Below are 25,258 nucleotides of genomic sequence, written 5' to 3'. Positions count from 1 at the left end.
GACTCCTAGGACCCATCCTGAACTGTATTTTGATTCTGCTGAATCTCCCAAAGCCTGGTATCATCACGCAACATTTGATTAAGACCGTTCTCGTTCTCGTAGACACCTCGTACTAAGAAGCTACCGTCATCGAATCTCGACACTGAACCGAAATGCCCATCCTTCTTCATCTTTGATCGGATTACCGAATATTTGATTATTTCCAATATGTTTTCTCGGAACAAATCCCCTTCGAGGGGAGCGCAGTCGTTCTACCAACAGCTACGTTCTGGAGAAGACCCCGAGTATGACCCCGGTCTTGATGAGGAGAATCTTGGTCACCGGTTCGAGGACTTTCACGCCGAAGGACTTGATATCGGCGATAGTCGCATGACTGTGGAAAGCGCAGTACCGGGTCCAAAAGGCAAAGGGAAGGCGAACCCTCAACCAACAGCGCATGTTCGAAGCCCTGGGCGATCACCGCCACGATGGCATCAACAAGACGACGAGGGAGATAATGAAGTACCTGCCTCGCTATTGATGGAACCAAAAGATATGACGAACCCACATACAACATCGCCTCCCAGGCGAGCAGCTCGTTCCGGAAACCCACGTACGCCTGCAAGTGCAGGGCCATCGTCGGCACGGACAAGGGCTCAGTGGGAGGCGGCAACCGCACAACAACTACTTCACCAGGAAGACCCATACAGTACGTCTGCAGGACCACAGCCAAGGCCGATTGCCGGGGGCGGCATGATGAACAATCCGAGAGAAAAAGCATTGTGGAGGTGGGTCAACACATCGAATCTGGACAGCTTCATGCGCGATGTTTACGACTATTACGAGGGTGGAGGACTCTGGTGTATCCTTTCCACCAACGCCTTGTGGCTTATGTGAGTGTGCTAGGTTTCAGTAATATGGCTTGTCAACAGCTAACCTGTGATGCCAGGGAAACTCTTTTCGTTGCGGTACTACTCACCTTTCTCAGTCAGTGCATCGATTACTCAGAAATCCCCAAAAGTCACTCCTTGCATGAGGTTATCGTCCCGCAATGCACTCGCAAAATGTCCGGACTGTGGAACTTTATGATTTGGCTCTACACCTTCTTTTTCATATGGAAGTGTGTTCAATACTTCGTGGAGCTACGTCGTCTCACGTACATCAGAGACTTTTATATCTACCTCCTTGAGATCCCGGAACAAGACATGCAGACTATCTCGTGGCAGGACGTGGTAGGCCGCATTATGGCGCTTCGCGAAGAGAACCCAAAAACTGCAACTAATATTTCACCGAGACTGCGCCAGTTCATGGGAAGCCAGTCTAAGGAACGGCTCGATGCACTCGACATTGCCAATCGTCTGATGCGCAAGGAAAACTATCTTATAGCGATGATCAACAAGGATATCTTGGACCTGTCCCTGCCGGTCCCCTTCCTGCGGGGTCGCCAGTTGTTCTCCAAGACGATGGAATGGTATCTCCAATACTGTATCCTCGATATGGCTTTTAACGAGCTTGGACAGGTTCAGCAAGACTTTCTTCGTCCGGATCGCAGACGTCTACTGAGCCAGAAGTTAAGACAGCGCTTCTTATTTGCTGGGTTCCTTAACCTCTTGTTTGCGCCAGTCGTGCTCGCATATGTAGTCCTTGTCTATTTCTTCACGTATTACTACGTCAGTGAACAGCCCCTTGGATAATTGACAGAAAAGCTAATTTGTAACAGGAATACCAGAAGGATCCTAAACAGGCTGCAGCGCGAAAGTACACATCTCTGGCGGAATGGAAATTTCGACAATTTAACGAATTACCACATATATTCTATGAGCGGTTGCATATGTCATACCCATTTGCAACTCGATACATTGATCAATTCCCCAAGAGGATAACTGAAGAAGTCGCCAAAAGCATTGCATTCATGTCAGGCGCAATCACAGCCATCCTGGGAGTTGGATCCATTCTCGATTCCGAGCTGTTTCTTAGTTTTGAGATCACCAAAGACAGGCCTGTGATGTTCTATCTGGGTATCTTTGCTGCCATCTGGGCAGCAACTCGTGGTATGGTGTCTGAAGAGACCTTGGTTTTCAATCCGGAATACGCACTCCGGAATGTCATTGAATACACGCGATATGTGCCGGATCACTGGCGCAACAAGCTTCACAGCACCGAGGTCAAACAAGAATTCTCAGAGCTCTACAAGATGAAAGTGGTGATATTTCTGGAGGAAATGATGGGAATCGTCACAACGCCCATGCTACTGCTATTCTCACTCCCGAAGTGCAGTGATCAGATCGTCGACTTTTTCCGAGAATTCACAATCCATGTTGATGGACTCGGTTATGTCTGCTCGTTCGCTGTATTTGATTTTCAGAAAGGTCCCGGCAATACTGGGCCTCAGAGGCCTCGGCCAGATGTCCGTGAGGACTACTACTCTACAAAACATGGCAAGATGGCAGCATCCTACTACGGATTCCTCGATAACTACGCAGCGAACCCGAAGACTGGCATTCCTGGCCATCTTCCCCCCGGACCGAAACCAGCATTCCACCCTCCCCCATCATTCCCAGGAATCGGATCTCCTACACTGGCAGCAGACATGCAGGGTTCGCATATTGGTCGACCAGAGACAGGGCGCAACAGAAGTCGAGCTCCTGGTGGACGAGGCGCACGCATGGGAGCGATGCCCCAGCCTTCTCCAATGGCGTCGATGCTACTGGATCAGCATCACCAGCCTCCTGGGGGTAATGCGGTTGCACGGAGTCTGTATGCATCAAGGTACCCGCGAGGATATCGAGGGGAGAGCCAAATCATCGAAGAGAGTGAAGTCAGTGCCTCTAGGCGAAATGGAGAAGACGATGAGTTATATGAACCAGGAGGTGCGCTGGGTGAATCGATATGGGAAACTTCGCCAGCAAGAGGAGTGACTCGAGAGAATAGCGCGGCCAACACTGAAGACCCCGAAGCAGGGGTGCTTGGTCTCATTTATCAACTTCAACAGACTCAAAGGCCTCGGCGAGGTGGTGGAATGGTGTGAGTTGAAGCATGTTCATTTTTTGGGTTTGTTTGTTCTCGAATGGTAAGTGGCATTGGCGTCATGGTGCTTGTTGGAAGTCATCAGCCCCAGAATACCCTAGTCCTCCCAAGACGGAGGTTGATCTTATTGGCGTTTATTCTTTCTAGACTGGTTACTGTATATCGCGGGCGGATTCATCCGATTGATGCCGAGGAATTCAGAGCACATGCTTGAATAGATTGGCCTCGATTCATTTGGGTAACAGAATTACGACCGCCGGCCGTGGCAGGTCGTGTAGGCAGTTCATGTAGGTAGGCAGCAGAATAAACAGCGTGCCTCACCAACTTGATTTGCCATCGGTGTCACTTTGCAAATGCATGGAGCATTCCTAAGGTATACAGTATTGACGAAGGCCCGGCTCGGAGCTGCAATTCCGAGGTGTGACATGCTGGCCACCGGATCTGACGGGGTGAAAGCGCCGACGTCGGCATCGAACACTTGTAGCCTATAACACATGGCCTATCGTATGCGGGAGTAGATGGAAACGTTGATTCAAAACCACTCGGTGATGGTATATTACAACCAGAGGGTGCCATGATGATGGCAATCAACTACGAGTGAGATAAACCAACTATTTGAATGACCATGTCCATCCATGGCGAACAACTTAACAAAAGAGTAGTTCGACTCAAGTAGTGGTAGTGGAGTAATAACAGATGTAAGAAGGGACTCGACTGAACTGATTGATTACGGATAATGGATCCCGTTGCTGATTGATAACTTAATTTCATCGTGCAAAGATACCCAGCCCTTGTACATGCCCCGGTCTTTGGGTACTGCGACAGTCTAGTTGGGCAGTAGTGAGATATATACCTTGATGGCTGTGCTTAATTGTGCGTCGTATATCTGTCCTTAGTGACTGATTACTTCTGAAAGAGGTCTATAATGTTGTTTCTTGTTACGATAAAAGTTCCATAGAAGACACAAATGACCTAGACTATGCAGCCAAGGTGAGCTACTTTCTGACAGCGCCACTCACAGTGAGAGGAAGAACCCTCGTTCTTTTCTCTAATCTAAATTAAGCGAATGTTTCGCGCATAACTCTACCCAGGGTGATGTGGAATCTTTTACCCCAACCAGAATATGTTTGTTTGTTTCTACCGTAGGTCGTTGAATAACGCATGAGGTTCTTTCTATCCACTGTCAATCTCTTGTCCGGAGACTTGCATGTTTGTTAGATCTCACTCCCAGCAGTTGTGTGACATGCCTAATAAACGACGGGTTCTTGACACTCACTCAACCCTGTCATTGAAACCGACGAGACGGGTTTCCCTGTATAACAGGGCAGGGGATTTGGACATGTTTCATGCATACAATCAAACTTCTTGACCTACTATACTTGCTCTAGGCGCTGATGCGCGTTGAGAAGTAACGAATAGTACAGGGTCGGAAGGTTCCATGATATCCATGGATAAGGTATGGATGGGTATGGATGGATCCCGGGCAGAGGAACAAGAGGATCCGAGACATGCTTGAGTCGTTTTCACAGAATCGCTCAATCACAAACAGGCACTGATGTCGTTGAGATTATTTTGTACAAAAAAAAATCATAACTCTCAGGCATTGAGTTTTGGATGATAATTGACAGGTAAAATTAAATATGTCGTCGAACGGTAACGGCTAGGCTACTAAGTACCGCTATGCCTCGGCATCAAGTGAATTGATAAGATATTGGATGGAGCTATCAAGACACTTCCGCGGGACAATTACCACAGAGAAATGTGCGATAACGAGGACTTTAACTAACAGCATCCACTACTTCAGTCTAGTCTAGGGATACTTACAAGGTAAAGCAAGCGCACGTTTGAGGTGAAAAGGACGCTAAAGGAGGGGAGAGGGAAAAAGAATTGGAATCAGAATCAGAATCAGAATCAGAATGGAAGGAGGGGAAAGAGAAATGACAAGACATGTAGCTTATCGCCAAAGATTAGCCCAAAAGGTACATCCAAGGGTCTTAAAATCCCTAGCTCTTGTCCGGACTCCGAGGCCGTAAACGGAGCTCCATCTCTCAATCCCCAGAATTTATTTTTTTCTATCCGTAGGTATCACTCTACAGGTAGCTCCAGCTACTAAACTGCTGTATCGGTACCTTACCTGACCTGGAGTTTTCCCCGTCTAGGTAGACCTAGCACAAGTCAAAGACGCCAACCTACCTAACCCTCTGAACTGCTTTTTTGCTCCATCGCCTCCGCTCGGCTGCCCGCGCTTTTCTTTCTTTTGCTCTCTATAACCGTCAACCCGGAGTCAGATTGCTCATTCATTAGCCTGTTTGAATAGACCGAGTAGGTCTGGGAAGGGAAGAAACCACAGGGTATATCGACGACTTTGCGCGGCACTTTCGGCTTTGTCAAGTGCAAGGCCTTATTTTCGCCCCTGGGTCTTTATCTCGAGTATCAACTTCGACATCGACATCGACATCGTCATCGTTCCTCTTTACTGCGACCATCCGTGAGGCGCACCCCAACAACTCCGAAACCCCGAGCTCCATTCTCTCGAGAAAAAAACCACCGTAGCCCACTCGACATCCGGCACGACTCGATCGCCGTCCTTTTTACAGCGAAATTACCTCGATATCCCCTCCAGTCGCCAATCTGGCGGCCCTCGAGACCAAGCCTTTCGGCGGAGCATCGGAAGCTGTGGCCGCCATGGCCCAGCCAAGTGCAGAGCCAGTCGAGGATTACGAGTGAGCATTGTTCGATATAGCTACCTGGAGCTTGAGATTGACCATTTGTTGCGCAGCTATGAATCTCTGCCACCCAACTTCTCTTTGCTGCAGAATATGGCAGCAGGTGCCTTTGCTGGTATAGCAGTATGCTTCACTTGTCCGGATTTTCCATGACACGCATGGCTAATTTTACATGTTTGCATAGGAGCACACTGCCATGTATCCGATTGATGCGATCAAGGTTTGTTTCTCCCATTCTCTGTGAGTATTGAACAACTATCTGACACGCTTCAAGACGAGAATGCAGATACTTAACCCCAGCACCACTCCCGCCTATTCAGGTGTCATCCGCAATACTGTTCAAATCGCCCGTACCGAGGGCTTCTTTAGCTTATGGCGCGGAATGTCCAGTGTCATCGTTGGTGCTGGTAAGTCAACCACGTCATGCTAGAATTCGAGCTAGCTTGGCCCATCATGCATGATCGCTAACAATTTCTAGGACCTGCACATGCCGTTTACTTTGCGACTTACGAAGCAGTTAAACATGCCATGGGTGGCAACCAGGCGGGTGTTCACCATCCTCTTGCTGCTGGTAAATACATTTCGCGCCAATGCCTGTCCAAATTCATTGCTGACTTCGCCTCTCGTAGCTACTAGTGGTGCTGCCGCTACTATTGCTAGCGATGCTTTCATGAATCCTTTCGATGGTACGCTGCTTATGCCGCACCCTCTAGCATGTTGAATCCGTGTTCGCTGACACCCTTGTAGTTATCAAGCAACGTATGCAGATCCAAAATTCTAGCAAGATGTACAGATCTATGTTTGACTGCGCCAAGTATGTCTACAGGTCGGAAGGCCTAGGAGCTTTCTACATCTCTTACCCCACGACACTGTCCATGACAGTACCTTTCACGGCCCTCCAGTTCCTCGCATACGAGTCGATCTCTACCGCCATGAACCCGGCAAAGAACTACGACCCTATGACACACTGCTTAGCTGGCGCTGTTGCTGGTGGATTTGCTGCCGGTCTTACAACTCCCATGGATGTCATCAAGACAATGCTTCAAACACGTGGAACATCGACCGATCCTCAAGTGAGACAAGTCAACAGCTTTGTTGGAGGATGCAGGCTGTTATACCAAAGAGCTGGCGTCGCGGGTTTCTTTAAGGGCGTCCGACCTCGTATTGTCACCACAATGCCCAGCACAGCCATCTGCTGGTCAGCTTATGAGTTCTCCAAGTATGTTGATAGTTCTAATATCTCGCTCGAAGCTAACCGGACTTCCCTGTTAGGTCTTACTTTATCAAGCGAAACGACGCTGCCTGAAATCGTCAATCGCCAAAGCGACCAGTTCTTGACCAAGTGTAGAAATCAATTCCATTATCGAAGTACGACGGCTCAGTTCATGAAGAGGATAGACTTGAGAGTGAAAAATAATGACGATAAAAACTTGGAAAGTTTGGGAACGAGGATGGCATATCCATGAGGTTTGCTCAACCATTAACTACCTTTTTGATTTGGCGCTTTCCCTGGCTCGGTTTACATTCTTTACTTGGAGAATGTCGACTGACTTTGCAGATCAGCATTGCCTCTCCCATAGGCTAGGCTGAGCAAGGCCCAGGACAAATAGCAACGGATCGTGTACATAACGAAACATCACCATTTCTTACGAACAAAACGGACAAGAGCGGCGACAAAGGATCGGAAACGGGTGAGGGAGTGTTGGTGTTCATTTGCGCAGCTAGACGGCGTGGATTGTGTCATGATAGTTTTGCGAGTTCTTTGTCAATGTCAAGATACTAGCATGCATGCTTTGGCCTTCCGCAGGTTCTTGGCGAGTGTGAACTTGCGCCGTCCCTCGCCTCAGTTGACGTTTGTTGCCAAATAGTGCCGACCATCACTGCAATATAGCTTTCCATAAGTGACAATGTTTTCGCCTGCTTCTCGATGTCTGGCCATGCTGAATTAGCAAGCATGTCGAGCATTGCAAGGTAAGTGCGGCTTGTGAAAGTTGTGAGAGTCTGGTTGACCTCGCATTGTAGGAAAATTGTGTGAGATGCAGACAGTTGGTTACTGAGAATCAAGAAGTCCTTGAACGTTGGCATTTTCTCAATTGTGCGTGTGGCAGGACTCCATATAGAATGAGAATGAGAGAAACTACGAAAACTCCCACGCCATGACCCCAAAGTACTCCAGAGGAAGAGACATGTCCTTGTGAATATATATATATATATAGTCAATTCTCGGAAAGCAATGCTCTCTACCACTCCAAATAATGTTTCGAACCCCTTCGCTGTAAAAGAATATCTGAAAGTTTCATCTGCAATAAATCCAAAATCCATTGAGTATACTTAGAAGCCGAAGTTTTGACCTCCAAACTGGAACTTAATGTTGGGCCCACCACCACCTTGCTGGAACATGAAAGGATGTCCGCCACCGCCGAAGGGGTTGCCCTGCTGGAAGGGGTTTCTGGGACCTTCTTGCGAGTTGGGATCATCACCATTGTCGAAGCGCGCTCGCAATTCAGGGTCGCTAAGCACTTCGTATGCCTCGTTGATGCTAGCCATCTTCTTCTCGGCCTCCTCCTTGGGAATACCTTGCTTGGCCGCCTTGTCTGGGTGGAAGATCTTAGACTGCTTACGGTAGGCGGATTTAATCTGGCGTTCGTCGGCGTCGTGCTCAACACCAAGGACTTTGTAGTAGTCCTTTGTCTTGCTGCGCTTGAGAGCAATGTTTGCCTTGTTGAGCAGGGGGTTGACCTTCTCCTTTAGCTCGGGTCGAAGTTCAGCAGCCTTTTGGAAGGTTGCAATAGCGGCGTCGTATAGTTCACTCTTCAATTGTGTTTTACCCTTGTGCAGCAGACCCCAAAATGAGTCGGGGTTAAGCTGTAACGACTCGTCGCAATACTTGGCAACGTCTTTGTGATTTGACTAGAATGATTGTTAGTGACCCACGAGAGAAACGAAACAAAAGCGAGTCTTACCTCGCTCTGTGCTTGACAGGTGAGCTCTATCAAGAGTTCCAATAGTTGTGTGCGTGCGTTGTGTGGGATGCTCTTGTTCTTCTTCAGCTCATCCACCTGTTGTCGAACTTCGGGGACCAGACCAGGCTCATCAGCAGTACCAACCAACGCTCTGCCTGCTGTAGTAGGTTGGGATCGGCCGAGTTGGGTTTGGACTTTCTGGATCGCCTTCTGGAGCTTCTTCTCCTGCTTGTGTAACTTCTTGCAGATCTTGGAATCTGGATCAGACTGAAGGCACTTCTTGACCTGCCCGATACCATTGTCCATGTCGCCCAACGCATAGAAAGAGGTAGCCGAGATGACAACATGCGGGCTGGTATCGCCAGGCTTCATGTGGAGGACATGTTGCAGGTCGCTCATGCCTTCTTCGACATCCCCAAGTTCGAAACGACAATGCGCTCGAAGTTCGCGCAGATGGGGAGATCGACTCGCAACCACGATGGCCGTACCAGCATGGCTGACACACTCATCCCACTTCCCGCCCTTGCCAGCCATCTCAGCCATACTGTAGGCCAGTTTGGCTTCATCGAGCTCCACGACCTCAGCAGAGCTAGAAGGCTTTCCAGCAAGTCCATATTGTGTCTTTGCGGCGTCCCAATCTCCTGCCTTGGCACGCAGCCTGGCAAGTTGAAGGTGGGCACCCTCGAAGCCAGGCTTCAGCGACAGCACTTTATTAAAATCATCGGTCGCCTGCGAAGTTCGGCCCAAGGAGAGGTACGTGGTGGCCCTTTTGAAAATAGTCAAGTAGTTGGTAGGGTCGCGAGCGATGGCGGCATCATAGTAGACAAGAGCCTCGTTGGTTTCGCCACGAGACAAATGCGACTGCGCCGTAGTAAGGAGCTGCGAAACAGGAAGGTCGGCCGGGACATCCTGAGGTGAGAGAGCGTTGGCCGAAGCGAGCAAAGTCGTAGCGGCCACTGCCAGAGCAGCAAGGTTCAAGTGCATTTCGAAGGAGTTGGGTCGATTCGAAGTATAAGAGAAGTAGAAGGGCAAGCAAGTCGCAGGTGAATAATGTCTATAGGCGAGGCATCAACTTCTTAATGGTTGCAATAGCCGACGACAATTCAATGAGACGACGATTGTAGTAAATGAAAGAACCAGAAGTCGACTGAGCGAGAGACTCGTAATACTCAATAGAAGGGAAAGAAAGCAAGTCACAGTCGAGAGCAAAGAGGACAACTTTATTCACGAAAGAAGCCAACAAAGCCAAGTGCCTCCGATTGACTGAACAGGGAAAGTTGGTATCTGTCAATCAGGTACACGGCCTCTCACCAATTGTGATAGGTGGCCACAAGTACTTAACTAGCAGGTGCTAGGAATTTCGGGCGCAGTTCCAGGCTGTAGGTTCCATGGGTGCTGTAGGAATTAGCGCCGGGCGCTATAAGCTTAGTCTAGAAAGGGACCGAATCATCTTGCGCATACAGTGCCAGGGGACAGGGGTGATCATCCACTCTGATGGCAGCCGACTGGACTGCAGTCTGCAGCTTGCATGTGCCTGTCAACTGTGCCTGCGGCTTGGGCTTGGGCTTGTTGTGCTGTGGCGTCACCACTTTAGGTTGGTCTCGACCCTGAATCTCACAATTTATTTACATACAACTCCGGTGCAGCATGCCGTACCAAATACGTTTCTGAAGTCCAGACAAACAGCACCTATTTCACATTTTTGCGTGGCGCATTTCACCATGGCGCATCACCGCCTACTCAGTGAAGACTCGGCCATCTTCTCTCCTTCCGTTGCTCGCATCGCTGCCTCCACCGCCCGCGACTGGTCATATATCGACGCCTGGCTCTCTTCGAAATTCCACCCTCGTCCAGTCCCTTCCTTCGAGCGCAATAACGATACGCTCAAGGCTCTACTAGCCCTGGCATCTGTGAACGAATCGGCAGACGAGGAGCGTAATTTGGTCGCAAAAGCTGAAGCCGCCGCATTACAGGAGCTCACCGACTCCGAAGCTAAGATCGAGAACAAGAGTCGGCCGTTGCGAGAAGGCCTGATCGAAGCTGTGCAACACAACCTCCCTGCCGATGGACACACAGCTCTTGATGCTATGGGAAACATAGCGCTGCAATTTGGTGTCGCCTTTCCGGAGCCAGAGACGTTGGGTCAACGGATGATTCAGCTTCAATCAAGCATACATGATGCAGAACAAATGAAGACCCGCGTCGAAGTCCTGCACAAGCACATTGACGAGGAAGCAGCTCGCATAAACAATATACTCAAAGACCTCCAAAGCGAAGATTACCAGCCTCCGGCGCATCTGGCCAAACAAAACCTCGAAATGCAGCGCAAGATTAAGGCTTTATCCACCAAGCTCCCTGAGCTCCAAGACAAGGTTGCTTCACTTGCTGCATCTTCCAACTCTTCGCACCCAACCATTGCCGACCTCTCTCGCGACGAGCAAGAATATCTATCAGTCCTGGCACAAAAGAAAGAGCTTGACCTACAACTGGCCGTCTTTCAGGGGTTACCAAGCAATCCAGACATGGCGAGAGCAGAATTGGAAGAGCTGCGACAGGAACTTCGATCTATAGAATCACAACGTGATGCAGTCTTCGAAGGTTTAGTGGAGCGTGAGAGTCCGGTTAAACGACGACGCTGACACTGTCTCCATCGATCTTTGGTTCGATACTATACATTAATGACATACCAACACCATCAACTCCACTTGCGCGGCAAGTTGACAAACGGGCAAAATAACGCTGAATACCTATATAACCAAATTTCGTGCAGTTTCTATTGATTGCGTCGGCCTTTACCTGCCACTGCGCCGCCCAATCTTCCAAACTGTCTGCCCAACCCTGTCCTCTTCGCTGGAACTGGAGGGGCAGGTGTCGGTTCCTTCTGGGGAATCGACTGTAGGCCAACACCGCGCGTCTCCTTGCCCTTGATGTCTACAGCTCCGTCGCCGATGCGAAGCTCACTGACTCCCATTGGTAGCATATCGTCGCCATCCATGTTGTTTTGACGCTGCGCGCGCCGCGCTCGTTCCTGGACACTTCTGAATTTCTCCAGAAGTTCAACCCAACGTATGTTTCCTTCTTCCCTGCTTTTGAGTCGATTTGGCCTGTCGAAATTGGAGCTACTCGTAGGTGCTGGAGCACTATTTGAGCGTCAGCATGCTGTTGTGGAAAGTGGCAGATGTAAACCAAGAATAACGAATACTCTTTGGTCGTCAGTGCCACAGAAATCATCTGAAAACTTACGCTCGAGGTGCTGTATGTAGATATCCTATAGAGCTGACACTGTTGAGTCGATTCTTGAGTGCAGCAAACGCCGAAGATTGCGGCAGAAGCATCAGAATACCGTACATGCATTTGTAAAGGTACGGATACTTCTCGGGCTCTAACAACTGTAGGCGTAGATCTAGACCACTAATTAGCTTCTAATTTGAACTTTGGCCAGAGTAAAAGCTTACATGTAAAGACGGGTGACTCAATCAACTGTACTAGCTTATCGACCTGGATGAGCATGTTGACTGTCATGTCCAACTCGCCGCTAAGTCAAAGTCGTTAGTCGGGATAAGATGGGATCTCTGCAGCACTTACAAAATTTGTAGCAAGTTATATGCTTGCTCATAAGCTTGAGCCAGCAGGCAAAGCGAGAACGTAGCCACAGCGTTATAGCACCATGATCGGAACAGAGCCACAAACAGTGTTTGACCATCCTAGTACTTGTTAGTATTGTCCGATTTGAAGATATCATCCGGGCTCTTGCTTACCCTGGTTTCAAGATTTCGTAGCCTCTTGCGAACGTCGGCCAGTTGAGGGGCAGTGATGAGGTTGTTGTTAAGATTCTGTACCATTATGCTGGCGAATTCAACATCCTCCTCCTTCTCGATACAATCGGCCAACGTCCTGTAGATCCTCTCGGGGCTTAAACTCAAGCAAAGCTGTCGGATGATGAGATTGCCTCGAGTCTCGAGTAACTTTCTGTCTGTTGAGAAGAGCTGCAACAGATTTACCATAAAATTGGCGAAGTAGTCATCTTCCGTGTTCCGAGAAATTTGCGAAAGGAGTTGCAAGTCTTTGGTTACAACAGCATCGGATGGATCTGACAATGTCTTCAAAAGCGCCGGAAACGTGCCGTCATTAAAAGCAAGTACCTTTCGAGGAGCTTTCCTGTGCAACATAATAAGCCACGTCAGGGCTGCCACCCGGGTAGCTTCATGATCGTTGAGGAAGAGGAGAGTGAGAGAATTGACAGCTGCGGCATAGTCCAGGTCGGCTTGCGTTTGAGTGATGTTGATATCAACCGGGGTAGATATCGAGCGACCTTGCGCAGGCGTAGGACTACGGAATTCCAAGTCTTTGGAGCTCGATAAAGATACGCGATTGCTGTTTACGCCATCAGACCCCTTCTCCCCAGGTACAGACAATCGAGAAGTCGAGAAGTTTTGGGGCGGTTGTGCGGGTGGCGGCTGTGTCAGCTCAGAGTCATCGGACAGTGAAACAACATAGTCCATTAGACAAGTATTAACTCGAGTCGCTGCCTGATGGATAGTTTCCTTGGTGCTAGCCATAGCTGGTAGCATATGGGCAAGAATCTTGGGAGTGAATGGTAGAACCTCTTCGGGACAAATATCAAGAAACTCTACAACCCATCGCAGGGACTCGAGAAGACAATCCTCCTCTGCCAATGTGTTAGCCATCATAAAAATAAGTTAACAGGTCAACTAACCCAGTGGTGAATCCAACGTCGCCGTCAAAATTTGGAGGATTTCCTTGTAGTTGATCTCAACATCCTGCCCAGGAATCCAATCTTCTCCGCTACTGTCGTCGTCATCATCCAATGCAGCGTCGGAGTCGAGTTCATCCCCTTCTTCGAAATCTGGGTTTATGGATTCGCTGTCGATGGAGTCTTGTCGTTTCCGTTTAGTGCCCTCCTTGGATCGCTTGCTTTCTAAGATTCCCTTTTTGATGCGAGCAATGCGTTTGATTTCATTCAGGAATTTATCCAGGCAGTTCTGCGTAGCGACACGCACATCGGAATTCTGATCTGACAAAAACTTGAGAAGGCCCCCAAGAAAGTCCGGTAGATATGTGACGAGCTCCAGATCAGGTATTGAGTCGAGCAAAGTGATCCAACCAACAAGAAACTGACGAGTAAATGGGTTAATAACCCATATACGCTCCTTCAGTAGGGGAATGAATCGAGGAAGAGAGAATGCGGTAGGTAAGTGGGAGTTTTCCCCAAACGAGACTTTGTCATCGCCGTCAAACTCGGGCGGTGCTTCCAGGATGGACACATATGAAGCAGCAGACTCGGACACTATGTCTTTGACAAGCCGATCTAGAAGTTCTGCTCCGTTTTTTACTGATAGCTCTGAGTCCGCACCAAGCTGACAAGGTCATAGTAGTTAGTAACCCCCTCCTTGTTCAAAATCTGGATATAGTGTGAGAATATACCTTGCAAAGCTGATCGAAGATGCTATTAAAATACACCAGAATCTCTCCTTTTGCAACCTTTGCTATGTTGTACATGGCTTCGCAAGCATAGTATCTGACTCTGGCATCTTGATCGGTAAAGCATGCTAGGACAGGAGGAACGATCTTGGCGAGGTATCTAGGTAGTTCCTAACTCGAAGGTTAGAGACGGTGAAAAGGCGCATGAGTTTCAACATGATATCACAGCGAGGTCCCTTATTTTCTGTTTTTGAAAGAGTTCCTCGAAAGTGAAACTTACTGAGCCGAGAGCAATAGCGGCGGCAGCCAGGCCTATTAAACCGCCATTTCTTGCATGAGGCTGGTGCACAGCGTAGGCATACTCATTACATAGCTGCTCGAGAATATCATGAACGCGTTGATAGTCCTTAACGCTAACGAGATCTCGAATAACACGTTCAAGCCTATGAAGAAAACGTTAACAAGGGAACTGCTAGGATGGAAGATGCAATGTAGTAGTAGGTCATCGGCCCGAGGTGCAACCTTAACCTCGATCTCGAAGCAAGTCTTCAAGGCCATCAACATAGAAATTTGAAGCATTGCGCAAAGGCGGTATGAGAAGTGGGACATACTCAAGAGCTCCAATCTTGCGTTTGTCGTAGAGCTTATCGTTGAGGGCCCGCTGGATGTTGGCATCCATAGCTGCGGCTCATTCACATCGTCCGCTGGCCGCGACGAAGTAGGCTTCTGCTGAAGGCACTGAAGTGAACTGCTTATTCCTTGACGACAGTTGAAGCTGTAGTTAGAGATGAGCGCTAAGAAGAAAGAGAGTTGAAGTGTTGTCGTCGTGGGAATTAGGTTCCAAGCGGTTGTGGTTGGTTCGTTTGAGATGGAGCAGGGGAATCTGACTAGCACGCACTGTACGGTAACTTGGACAGGGAAGGAGGAAAGCTGCCAACCCCCCACTAATGCCCCACGAGCTTCAAGAGCTGGGTGACGCCCTCCTTCAGGACTTTGTACTCCGTGCTTGTGATCTGACGTACGAACGCGTCTAGGTAGTTAGAGGTGATTCCCTTTCTGGACACTTTTGTCCTTCATACCAAACCATGGGTTTACTTATTCAGAGACTATATGCAGAAGAATACTAGAAACATGCATTCTCAACATACCCTTGCTCACGTCTGGTTCCAACTTGACGATCTGGGTTCATGTCGCACTCTCGTAGCGCTGAAACACTCTCTACTTTAGTCTTGCATCTCACCAAGTCCATCATCAGGAAACAATACCATTTCGAGAAAATGCAAATATGAGATGTCGTTCTCAACATCTGCACGCATCCACGAATAAACAGTTCCCATGTCCTTGGCCCCTCTTCATCATACAGGACCTCGTGCGACCCATCGACGTCACTCAACTGCCACGACTGGCCCATGTGATAGGCGGCAAGCCCGGTTCATGCGCTCAATGTTGGAGCTTCAGCAAAGGTTGGGCTCATCAGAACATGGCTTGGACCTGTCTCCAACCATTTGATTAAAGCTTACTAAGACGTCGGCAATGAAAGTAATTAGACTATATTGCTGCTGTTGTCCATAATCTGGCTATACTATGAAGAATGGGGCAGAACTCGACGTGCCAGACAGAAACATGTTACCTCAACGCCATTGTGATTATCCAGCCTTGAATTCGAGATGGCTCCGCAAGAAAGCCGATGCCCGCTGGTCGTACCGTAAATCGCACAAGCAAGGCACTTCTTGTTGGTCTCATTCTCAAGTCTCACGACTCCGGACTTTATGAACTTCTAGACTAAGACCTGCACATGGACTGTCTCGCACAGAATAAAGCTTGCTTCCAATCTAGGCGAGAATCACGCTTCGTAGTAGTGATACGTCTCAATATCTGAGACAGAATCACGATCGTCGACGGGTATGGTAGTGCGAAATCCTTTCATAGACTCATCATTCTATTTAGTAAGCGATCTAGCACCAAACGTGGTTTGATCTATTCTATGGCCAGCCTTTGAAAACATCGCAAATCTAGAAGGGCCAAATTATATGCACAAAAGCACATGCCCATTTGTCCGTCCTATCTTGTCTAGTGATGAGCAAGATCTCCGTTCTGCATAGATTGTTGACACTTGGCAAGAATCGCCGCCTGTCGGGATACCTCGGCCAGCCTTCCAATAACTTGCTGGTTGCCGTTGGCGAATCCGTACAGCGCATAGGGAATGTTGACTTCGTTGCAGAAGTCCTGGACGAGCTTTTGTGTAGCACGCAGGTTATGGCGGGGCACACGAGGGAAGAGATGGTGGATGACCTGGAATTGCAGACCACCATGGAAGAAATCAAGCCACTCGGGGCAGTCAATATCCATTGTCGTTCGAAGCTGTCTCTGGGGAAAAGACTCCTGAGGGCCCAGTTCGACCGTGCTCATAGCGAAGTGAGATAGCACAATCTGAACGTGGAGGGGCGATGCCGTAATGTTGCTGATCATGACAAAGTAGAATCGAGTCCAGTTGTCAGGGAGCATATTGTAGACAAGGCCATAACCGAACCACGTCCAGAAGAAAACTTGTCCGATAATCTCGAGCCACCAAATAGCCAGTCCAGGGCCCTTCTTTGGACCTCGACCCATGAGAAGGAAATCCCAAGAGAGACGGTAGAGGTTGAAACGGGCAAGGGCAAGCAGCGGATAGTAGGTCCAGGCCTGAATCCTAAGCAGAACCTTGGCTACCGCATCGTAGGACATAACTCTCTCGTAGTATGTCGATCTCAAACTTCCAAGAAGGCGGTGGGAAACAGCGAAGAGAGGCATGTGTTCGATATCAGGGTCATGTTCCGGGGCGTTGGTGATAACGTGGTGCACATTGTGATTTCGCTTCCACCACCCTATCGACAGACCTCCCATAAAGTCGGCAATCAGGGCTCCAATGCAAGAATCGACAAGATAGTTATGGGTGATACCCATATGGCCAGCATCATGGACGGTGAACGAGAGCTGATGCCAAAGAGCGCCCAGGAGGAAAGCGCTCAGGGCGTACCACTCATAACGCAGACAGACTGCCGAACCAACACCCAACGCAGTATATCGGAGAATCTCGATTCCATAGGCTTTATAGTTGCAGTTATAAAGCCCTGTGTCGTAAACCTTCTGATGGAGCTCACGGTATTTTGAAGCAACTCTGGCTTGTGTCTCCTTATCAGGAGGAGGGTATTTCTCGAGATCGAGACGGATATGTTCGTGGGTGATTGTGTCTAGGTAGGACATGCCGTCCGTGTCGGTTTCGTCGACACTGGAGGCAGAGGATACTGACGGCGCTCGAGCTCCATTCTTCTTCTTGTCGTCCTTTCGTTGCCGGACGCCCTCTGTAACTTCCTCGTCGAAAACCGGTGATGGGACCCGTGTTGACGGCGCACTTGAATCGTGGTCTTTATTCGATTCCCCCTCAGCATTGGCTTGTTCGATCTCTTTGCGTGTACGATAGACACCGCCTTGGATGGGAGGTAACAGGTTTTCCCAGATACCCTCGACTCGGCCGATACGATAACGCAGTACATGCTGGCGGGTTTCGTAACAATGAAGACTATATAAACAATTAGGATTGCCCATGTTTCCCAATTGATAGAGACCAACTTACGCATCTATCTCGTCTGAGGCGTCTTTTCCAACCAGGTGAAGCATAGCTTTGTCACCACCTGGGTGGTATGGCATCCAAGCATCCATCTTGATTACCTGGTTATGAAAGATGGTAATATGCCTGCCTTCCGCAATCAGAGCTTCGACATCGTCTCGGTTCATGAGTTTTGGTGTTCTTTCGGGCGCATTACTAGCCGTAGCCGGCAGGCCTGTAACGATAGAGCTATGCGCCATAGCTGCGGTTCGATCCAGGAACAAGAAACCAAAAAAAGAATGTGTTGGGACACTGCTGCGCAACACAGCAGTTTGCTCCGGGGCTACCGAGGAAATATAGAGCGAGAAGAAAAGGCAAGACCCAGCTAAATAAGAAAAAAGTTTAAAAGGGGCAGGTAAGCATAGCGAGGGCGAATCAAATGCACTTTAATTCACCGCATGTTAAAGAAAGGTAGGTACAGTTTGGTCTTTGGCAACGGGTGAGCTGCGTGCTGTTTTCTAGCACGAACAGTGGTGGAGTCAGAGAATTGAGGATCCATTTTACGGAGGTTGCTTCCAAGAGGTGGCTCGATCTTCCTCTTAGTAACGGCGGGGACGCAAGGGATAGTTGCGGGTCCAGGCGAGCCAAGAGTTACCCCGCCACTATGAAGACCTGGGAGACAGTTGCAATTCAATATAGCTCTGAATCTCCATGGAAAGGATGACAACTCTTGAATTCTTATATATCCATGGAATTGGTAACAATATAATCTCACGGCTAGAGAACGAAGGAAGCAGTTGGGTTTGAAACCCTCCTAGTACATCTATCTTAGTAGATATCTTTCTTGTGTTGTTTAGTACCGAGCTACAACAGCATAGCTCATGAATACCCTTCCATTGTGTACTTCCAGTCTGAAAGGGAGAGTAGTACCTATTCTAGAATCAGCGCCCTCAGATAACAGCTACGGTTCCCCCTGATCGAACGCAGCTACAAAGATCGACAAGAAGGCAAAAGTGCCCCATTGCAGTTGATCAACCATCCATTCCTACATGTAAAAGGAACTGCATCCTCATACAAAAGTATGCACAATGGTTCAGACGTGAAATGTCCATGTAAGCCCCAATAAACCCTGATCCTGTTACTTTTCGTTTATAACATATGCGAGATGGCTGTCGTTCGTTCGCGCTCTCAAGCTTGTTTATAGAGAATTAGGCTCAGACTTCAAGATGGGACCCCGGCCAAGAATGAGCTGACATTGCATGTCCCGCTCTCTAGAAACTTTCGATTTCGACATTAACCTTGCAAAGCTCCCTGTACTGCTTTGCGTGCTAGCGTGCTCTTGTATGTATGCAGTAGGAGGAACAGAGCTCTTCATATTCTCGAATTCGTATTCGAACTGCTTTCTACTACAAGAACTGGTCGAGATAACCCTGCCTCCAACTGGGTACACTTTCTACATGAGACAGATACAGGTCGGTCGTTTAATTACTTCTCGTAGCATTTGTTTGACACTTTCTTAGCTGGTACAAACAAATGGCATCGGCATGATAAGGCATGCAGGGAATTCTTCAGGGTTGGGCATTCAAAATATCAAGCACAATGTGACATAAAAATTCTATCATTGTTGACTCTTCATCCACCAAGGACTCAACTAATAACTTTCAAACGCAGCCCACGCATCTTGCCGTGTGGTTTCCATTCATCATGCTTGAACAGACCGAAATTACTACTAGTTTACACAACCCAGAGTCCGAGACGCCCCGGGCTCTATCCCGTTCGCACTATCCTTGCGAGGCCTCTTCTTGACCCTGTGTATATTTTTAGGTATGTTCTCGGCGACTACAAACGCCCTTCCAAGTGTATGCATTGAAGAGTGTTTGTTCCTCGCCGCGAAGGGCACAGAAGAGACTCACTGCTACCAAATCGACATATCTGAAGCCGTTAGCATGCAGCATCTTATCCAACTATCTTGACCGTTCGAGCATTGTTTAGTAGTGAATGGCCTTGGCGTGAGTGGCCATGGCAGCCTCCTTGAAGGCCTCGGCGAGAGTGGGGTGGGCGTGGCAAGTTCGGGCAATGTCCTCGCTGGAAGCACCGTACTCAAGAGCCAGGGTACCCTCGGCAATCATCTCACCAGCGTTGGGGCCGATGATGTGGACTCCGAGGAGACGGTCGGTCTCGGGGTCGGCAAGCATCTTGACCATACCCTCAGTGTCGAGGTTGGTCTTGGCTCGGGAGTTGGCGGCGAAGGGGAAGGTTCCGACTCGGTAAGGGATGTTCTGGTTCTTAAGGTCCTGCTCGCTCTGGCCGACCCAAGCGACCTCGGGGTGAGTGTACATGACGGAGGGAATGGCGCCGTAGTTGACGTGGCCGTATCCCTTCTTGATGTACTCAACAGCAGCGACGGCCTCCTCCTCAGCCTTGTGGGCAAGCATAGGGCCGAAGGTGCAGTCGCCAACACATCGGATATGGGGGATCTTGGTTCGGTACTCGGAATCGATCACGACACGGCCACGGTCATCAGCCTCGAGGCCAATGTTCTCGAGGCCAAGGCCAGCGGTGTAAGGTCGTCGGCCAATGGCGACGAGGACGACGTCGGACTCAATCTGGAAATTTGTCAGAATCAGTTGCACAACTCGAAGCATGGTATACGTACGGACTCGGGCTTGCCACCCTTGGCGGAGTCAACCTCAAGCTTGACCTTCTCGCCAGACTTGTCGCCGCTAACAACCTTGGTGTTGAGCTTGAACTCAAGACCTTGCTTCTTGAGGATCTTCTGGGTGTTCTTGGCGATCTCGGAATCCATACCAGGGCCACCAATCTGGCCGAGGAACTCGACGATGGTGACCTTGGAGCCAAGTCGCGACCAGACGGAGGCCATCTCAAGACCAATGATACCACCACCAATGACGGTCATGGTCTCAGGGACCTCCTCGAGAGCAATAGCACCAGTGCTGGTGATGACGCGCTTCTCATCAATCTCGAGGCCGGGGAAGGGGGTAGCCTCAGATCCAGTGGCGATCAGAATGTTCTTGCCGCGGACGCTGGTCTCACCGCCCTCGTTGAGGTCGACCTTGATCTCGTGCTCGTTGACAAAAGAACCAGCACCCTTGATGTACTCAACGCCGTTCTTCTTGAAGAGGTACTCGATACCCTTGGTCAGGCCGGAGACGGAGGTGTCCTTGGCCTTCATGAAGTTGGCGAGGTTAAGCTTGACATCGCCGACCTCGATACCGCGGTTCTTGGTGTCGTGGAGAATCTGGTGGTAAAGATGCGAGTTGTTGAGGAGAGACTTTGAGGGAATGCAGCCGACGTTCAGGCAGGTACCACCAAGAGAGCCACGCTTCTCAATGCAGGTAACCTATATTCGTGAAAGATCTTGTCAGTCATTGCTCTCCTCTCATGCATCTCCCAAGTTTCAAATTCGAGATCAACAGTGAAACCAACCTTCATGCCCTCTTGTCCAGCCTTGATAGCAGCGACGTAGCCAGCAACGCCACCACCGATAACGACAAGGTCCTTCTCCTCTGCAAGAAAATCCGGTCAGCGGGTTGTTCGGGGTCGTGCTCCGATGAGCTCGGAGGTAACATACCAGCCTCAGAGGCATATCCGCGGCTGAATCGCGACAGAGAAGGGGCCGAGACGACGCTGGGAAGCCTAGTGAATAAGAAAAAAAGCGTGTTAGTTGGCGAGCCATTTTTTTCGTCGATGACGAACTTGGCCCAACAGAAAGAAGCAGGTTTGATATAAACCACGGCCTTGGACCAATCGTCGCAGAGCGCATTGCAATAAACTTACGTAGATCTCTGGAAGGCAGGGCGAGCAATAGCTCGTGATATTAAGCGACTGGAAAGCATGATGCGGGTTGTGTGGAAGTGCAATTGGGGACGGACAGATTGTGGAGAGAGGAAGGGGGAGGACGAGGTAGAAAAAGTCGACGAGAGGCAAGGGTGAGTGAGGTTGAGGTTGAGGCGTTACGTTACCGCAACAAAGCTCGCCCGTCTCAAGACTAAAATAAAAGCACAGGGCAATATCCAGTGAACCACAGCACGGCGGCAGCATCTGGCAGGGCCTTTCGGCAAAGACTCCGTACTGTAAGCCGGGCTCATCAGGTAATTTTTTTCCTGAGGGTCACCCAATACCTTGACACGATTGGCTTTCAGCTCGGTGAGGGGAGCCACTATCAACCTCCAGGCCTTCACCTCCGCAGCGCGTGCCTTGTAAAGCTTTTGCTAGGCGTTGCAAGGAAGCCCGCCGCCTGGACTTGTATTTCCGGCTATCGAATAGCAAACCGCCCTCTACCCAACTTCTGGAACTATTCCCAGACATAGTTCACGATTCACACTAGCTTATGCCTGGCAATCCGGGCATTTTGTCCCAACCAACGCCGAGACACTTCTCCCCAACGATAGGCTGTCCCGTCTTCTACAACCCCGAGATCCCGGCCTGTCCCGTTCCTACCCGGCCACGGATGTCAATTGCCTTCGGGCTACCGACGTCACGATAGATAGAGCCGCCTACGGAATAAGTCACCGAGTCACTGAGATGATTAATAATAAGAACATAGCCGTAATGAATTCTGGTAAAAATTGCTCGGAGAAACCAATGGTATTATTTTTTACTTATATATCTATGTTTCTTGCCCATCGTGAAGGTCTATGACCTATTTAAAATTCCTCCCCTAGATCTCTATTGCTGCAGGCCGCACGATAATCTGCACCTTTTCGATAACGCCTTCGAGCTTCTTCAACTCTTTAGCACTAATCAACTTCGTCTTCCGAATCTTCTTTCGCAACATCCAGTGGATTCCGGCAGCTAGGCCTGGTAGATCTCGGGCTGCACCAAAGATCTTCTCCAGCTTGATGTCTTCCTCGGGTGCCTTCTTCTTGCTGCGGCATTCCTTCATGAGAGCGATGATGAATAGTTGCACAAACATCGATGCCCAGTGGTTTGTCTCCGGAAGTTCCAGGGGCTTGAGGATGGCGATGTTCAATGTTCCATCAGCAACAAGGTCCGCGTAGAATTTGGCCACGTTAGTTATGCGCCTCTCATCTTTCATACGCTCAGCATCAGCTGTTTCATCTTCCTCAGGGGCCTCTCCAAACATGGACTCTCCAAGACTCCTGAAGATCTTCCACAAGCGATCCTGAATGGCGAATCGGATTCTGCTATTGAGCATGCAGGCCTTCCCACCTACGAGAGCGTAGTAGGGGTTGTACTGCATCTCGCTGCCCGCGCACTGGACCAACACAGTGGCGAGGGCTAATTGATCATCCTTCTTGAGCTTTAGATTGACAAATTGCCTGTAGGCATGCTCAAAATTTGATGCAGTCATCAGAGCTGTGAAGATGGCAATCTGTGCCGTTCCGTTCAGACCTTGGGCACGTGCCTTCTTGGGGTAGTCAGGCAACACGATATCCATATCCTCATGATCACTCATCTCGGTATCGGATGTGCGTCCCTTTTTGCTCTTGTCCATCAGTGTACTCGGTACACTGGCACTTGTCAACCACCATTGGCCTCGTGTTTCGGCTTCCTCAATATCTACCAAGCCCACAGCCAAAGGAGAAAGACCATTCAACCTGCGTGCCTGAGACTTGAGTTCAACAAGTCGCTTCTTCATACGCTGCACATGCTCTGAGACGACTGTGGAGTCCAGGCCCTTGGCTTTGCGCTTGCCCTTTGTAAGATCCGTGATGGTCTCAACGATGAACTTTGTACGAGCAGAGATGTTATTGAAACCGGTCTTTGCGACAGACTGATTGAGAACACCAGCAACGTGCTTCAATGTTCGCTCGTCGTCTTGTTTCAGTATTCGACCAGCCATACGGCAAATTCGCAGAAGAAGTTCCACGTTTATCTCGTTCAGATCGCTAAGAAGCTTCTCCATGTAGTCAAAGATAATCTTGCAAGTGACGACTTCAAACACGTAAAGCTGGGTTAGAAGCGTCAGGATGTTCGAAGCTTCCTTTTGGATTGCTGACTCGGCACTGAGCTCCTTACTGGCCTGTTCATAATGACCCTTGAAATCTTCCACGATACGGCGAAGCAAGACTGTGCCGAAACTTGATCCAACTAGTCGATAGGTGGCAGCCGCAAAACCACCAGTGAGTACGAAGAATTGGTCGGGAAGGGTTTCTGGCTTGGAAATCTGTGCCATGATCGCGTCCGTAATGATATCTGAAACATCACCACGGGCGTTGTTCTGGTACAATTCCTCGACAGACTTGACAATGGACAGGATGTTCGCATCTGTAAGACGATTGATTAAACCCTGCACCTGTTTTCGTAGTCGACTTTTGCGTTCATCATCTGAGCCTGCAGCTTTTCGTAGTGAGGGCGGCACATATTTTGCAACAGCGACGCCGCTAGTAGGAGCCACATATGGGTTCTCTCTTTGTCGTGGTTCGGCTGGTCTGTCATCTCCAGCATCGTCATTGTCGAAACCACCAAATGAGTCGTCGTCGTCAAAGTCGCCACCATCATCGTCGTCCTCATCCATCAAGTCCAGGTCGTCGTCTTCATCGCCGAAGTCTTCGTCCATATCCAGGTTATCGCCCTTAAGACCCTTGGCTCGGCTTGGAGGTTCTGCAGTCTTTCTTCGCTTCGATGCTAGCCATTCGTCGTATTCGCTCTTCCTCTTTTTGTTGTCCTTGTCGTTTTCGCTCAAATCTTCTTCGCCGCTGAGGTCGCCTAAGAGATCGCCCAGGCCATCCTCCTTGAAAGATTGAGGCAATGATTTCCGCCCCTTCTTGATACCCAGCTTCCGTTCGAAAGCTTCAATTTCAGCATCGTCTTGATTAAGTCTTTCTTGCACGGCTTTTGAAACGCCCTTCTTGGCGTTCTTGCTTTGAGACTTAGTTTCCGTTTCACTCTCGTCGTCTTCGTCTTCCTCATCTTCGTCCATAGAATCATCTAGATCCTCGTCCTCTTCTTCGTCCTCATCTAGCGACATATCTCCAAGGTCTTCGTCTTCTTCGTCTTCGTCTTCATCCTCGCTGACTTGTTTAGGCTTTGGCTGGGGTTTGTTATTCTGCGGCTTTCTTTGTGGAGCACTAGGCTTTTTTTGAGTATGATGTGTTGGTTGTGGTCGCTGCTGGGTTGGTCTTGTGTATACATGAGATTTCTTCTGCACTCGCTGTGCCTTTCGCTGCTCTTTTCGAGAAAGCTGATGGCTAGATTTTGGTCGTCCGTTTCTTTGAGGTTTAGGCTCTGGAACATCTAGTCCCATACGCTTGTATAGCTTCTGCTGAAGCTCCAAGGTGGACGCCATTGTGTTTATGAGATGCGAGAATGAACAAGCACTCTAGTTGCGCTTGGAGCAGAATCTGTAGGTGAAAATGGAATTTTAAGCTGCGATCCGCTTGATGTTTGACAGTACTTAATCCTAATTCGGAAGGCGGTCAAAGAGAGGTTTTGCGACTTTGGTGATATCTCCACAGTGAGCTGTCGCAAATCAAATAAATGAACCTCGATATAACTTTGGGAGTAGTCTCAAAAGGCTTCTTGACTTGCATTGTCCTGAAATCGCTTTT

The 25,258-nt window shown here is 49.2% G+C and overlaps 8 protein-coding genes across 8 annotated transcripts; 3 read left to right on the top strand and 5 right to left on the bottom strand.

Moving 5' to 3' along the window:
- Positions 1–207: 207 nt before the first annotated feature.
- Positions 208–3,007, top strand: FIESC28_06460 (uncharacterized protein; the record flags this gene model as incomplete). The annotated part of the gene is made up of 3 exons (XM_031160604.1): positions 208–872; positions 929–1,649; positions 1,700–3,007. The coding sequence occupies 3 exons, from the start codon at positions 208–210 to the stop codon at positions 3,005–3,007; spliced, it is 2,694 nt and encodes an 897-aa protein (XP_031015370.1).
- Positions 3,008–5,691: 2,684 nt separating this feature from the next.
- Positions 5,692–7,038, top strand: FIESC28_06459 (uncharacterized protein; the record flags this gene model as incomplete). Its single annotated transcript, XM_031160603.1, has 8 exons — positions 5,692–5,729; positions 5,786–5,855; positions 5,917–5,952; positions 6,007–6,139; positions 6,211–6,303; positions 6,362–6,418; positions 6,480–6,951; positions 7,005–7,038. 8 exons carry the CDS (start codon positions 5,692–5,694, stop codon positions 7,036–7,038), a joined length of 933 nt encoding a protein of 310 aa, XP_031015369.1.
- A 1,025-nt stretch (positions 7,039–8,063) lies between these two features.
- On the bottom strand, positions 8,064–9,679 carry FIESC28_06458 (uncharacterized protein; the record flags this gene model as incomplete). Its single annotated transcript, XM_031160602.1, has 2 exons — positions 8,064–8,642; positions 8,696–9,679. 2 exons carry the CDS (start codon positions 9,677–9,679, stop codon positions 8,064–8,066), a joined length of 1,563 nt encoding a protein of 520 aa, XP_031015368.1.
- Positions 9,680–10,416: 737 nt separating this feature from the next.
- On the top strand, positions 10,417–11,334 carry FIESC28_06457 (uncharacterized protein; the record flags this gene model as incomplete). The annotated part of the gene is made up of 1 exon (XM_031160601.1): positions 10,417–11,334. One exon carries the CDS (start codon positions 10,417–10,419, stop codon positions 11,332–11,334), a length of 918 nt encoding a protein of 305 aa, XP_031015367.1.
- Positions 11,335–11,468: 134 nt separating this feature from the next.
- Positions 11,469–14,816, bottom strand: FIESC28_06456 (uncharacterized protein; the record flags this gene model as incomplete). Its single annotated transcript, XM_031160600.1, has 9 exons — positions 11,469–11,835; positions 11,939–12,098; positions 12,151–12,230; positions 12,281–12,399; positions 12,454–13,364; positions 13,413–14,073; positions 14,141–14,308; positions 14,418–14,580; positions 14,749–14,816. The coding sequence occupies 9 exons, from the start codon at positions 14,814–14,816 to the stop codon at positions 11,469–11,471; spliced, it is 2,697 nt and encodes an 898-aa protein (XP_031015366.1).
- Positions 14,817–16,207: 1,391 nt separating this feature from the next.
- Positions 16,208–17,983, bottom strand: FIESC28_06455 (uncharacterized protein; the record flags this gene model as incomplete). Its single annotated transcript, XM_031160599.1, has 2 exons — positions 16,208–17,696; positions 17,751–17,983. The coding sequence occupies 2 exons, from the start codon at positions 17,981–17,983 to the stop codon at positions 16,208–16,210; spliced, it is 1,722 nt and encodes a 573-aa protein (XP_031015365.1).
- A 1,728-nt stretch (positions 17,984–19,711) lies between these two features.
- On the bottom strand, positions 19,712–21,580 carry FIESC28_06454 (uncharacterized protein; the record flags this gene model as incomplete). The annotated part of the gene is made up of 5 exons (XM_031160598.1): positions 19,712–20,329; positions 20,380–21,084; positions 21,171–21,250; positions 21,316–21,380; positions 21,522–21,580. The coding sequence occupies 5 exons, from the start codon at positions 21,578–21,580 to the stop codon at positions 19,712–19,714; spliced, it is 1,527 nt and encodes a 508-aa protein (XP_031015364.1).
- An 824-nt stretch (positions 21,581–22,404) lies between these two features.
- FIESC28_06453 (uncharacterized protein) lies at positions 22,405–24,996 on the bottom strand (the record flags this gene model as incomplete). Its single annotated transcript, XM_031160597.1, has 1 exon — positions 22,405–24,996. One exon carries the CDS (start codon positions 24,994–24,996, stop codon positions 22,405–22,407), a length of 2,592 nt encoding a protein of 863 aa, XP_031015363.1.
- Positions 24,997–25,258: the final 262 nt, after the last annotated feature.

Source organism: Fusarium coffeatum, assembly GCF_003316985.1.
Source record: "Fusarium coffeatum strain FIESC_28 chromosome Unknown BRIP53273_contig_138, whole genome shotgun sequence".
Taxonomy (NCBI): domain Eukaryota; kingdom Fungi; phylum Ascomycota; class Sordariomycetes; order Hypocreales; family Nectriaceae; genus Fusarium; species Fusarium coffeatum.
This window is presented reverse-complemented; position numbering and strand designations above follow the sequence as displayed.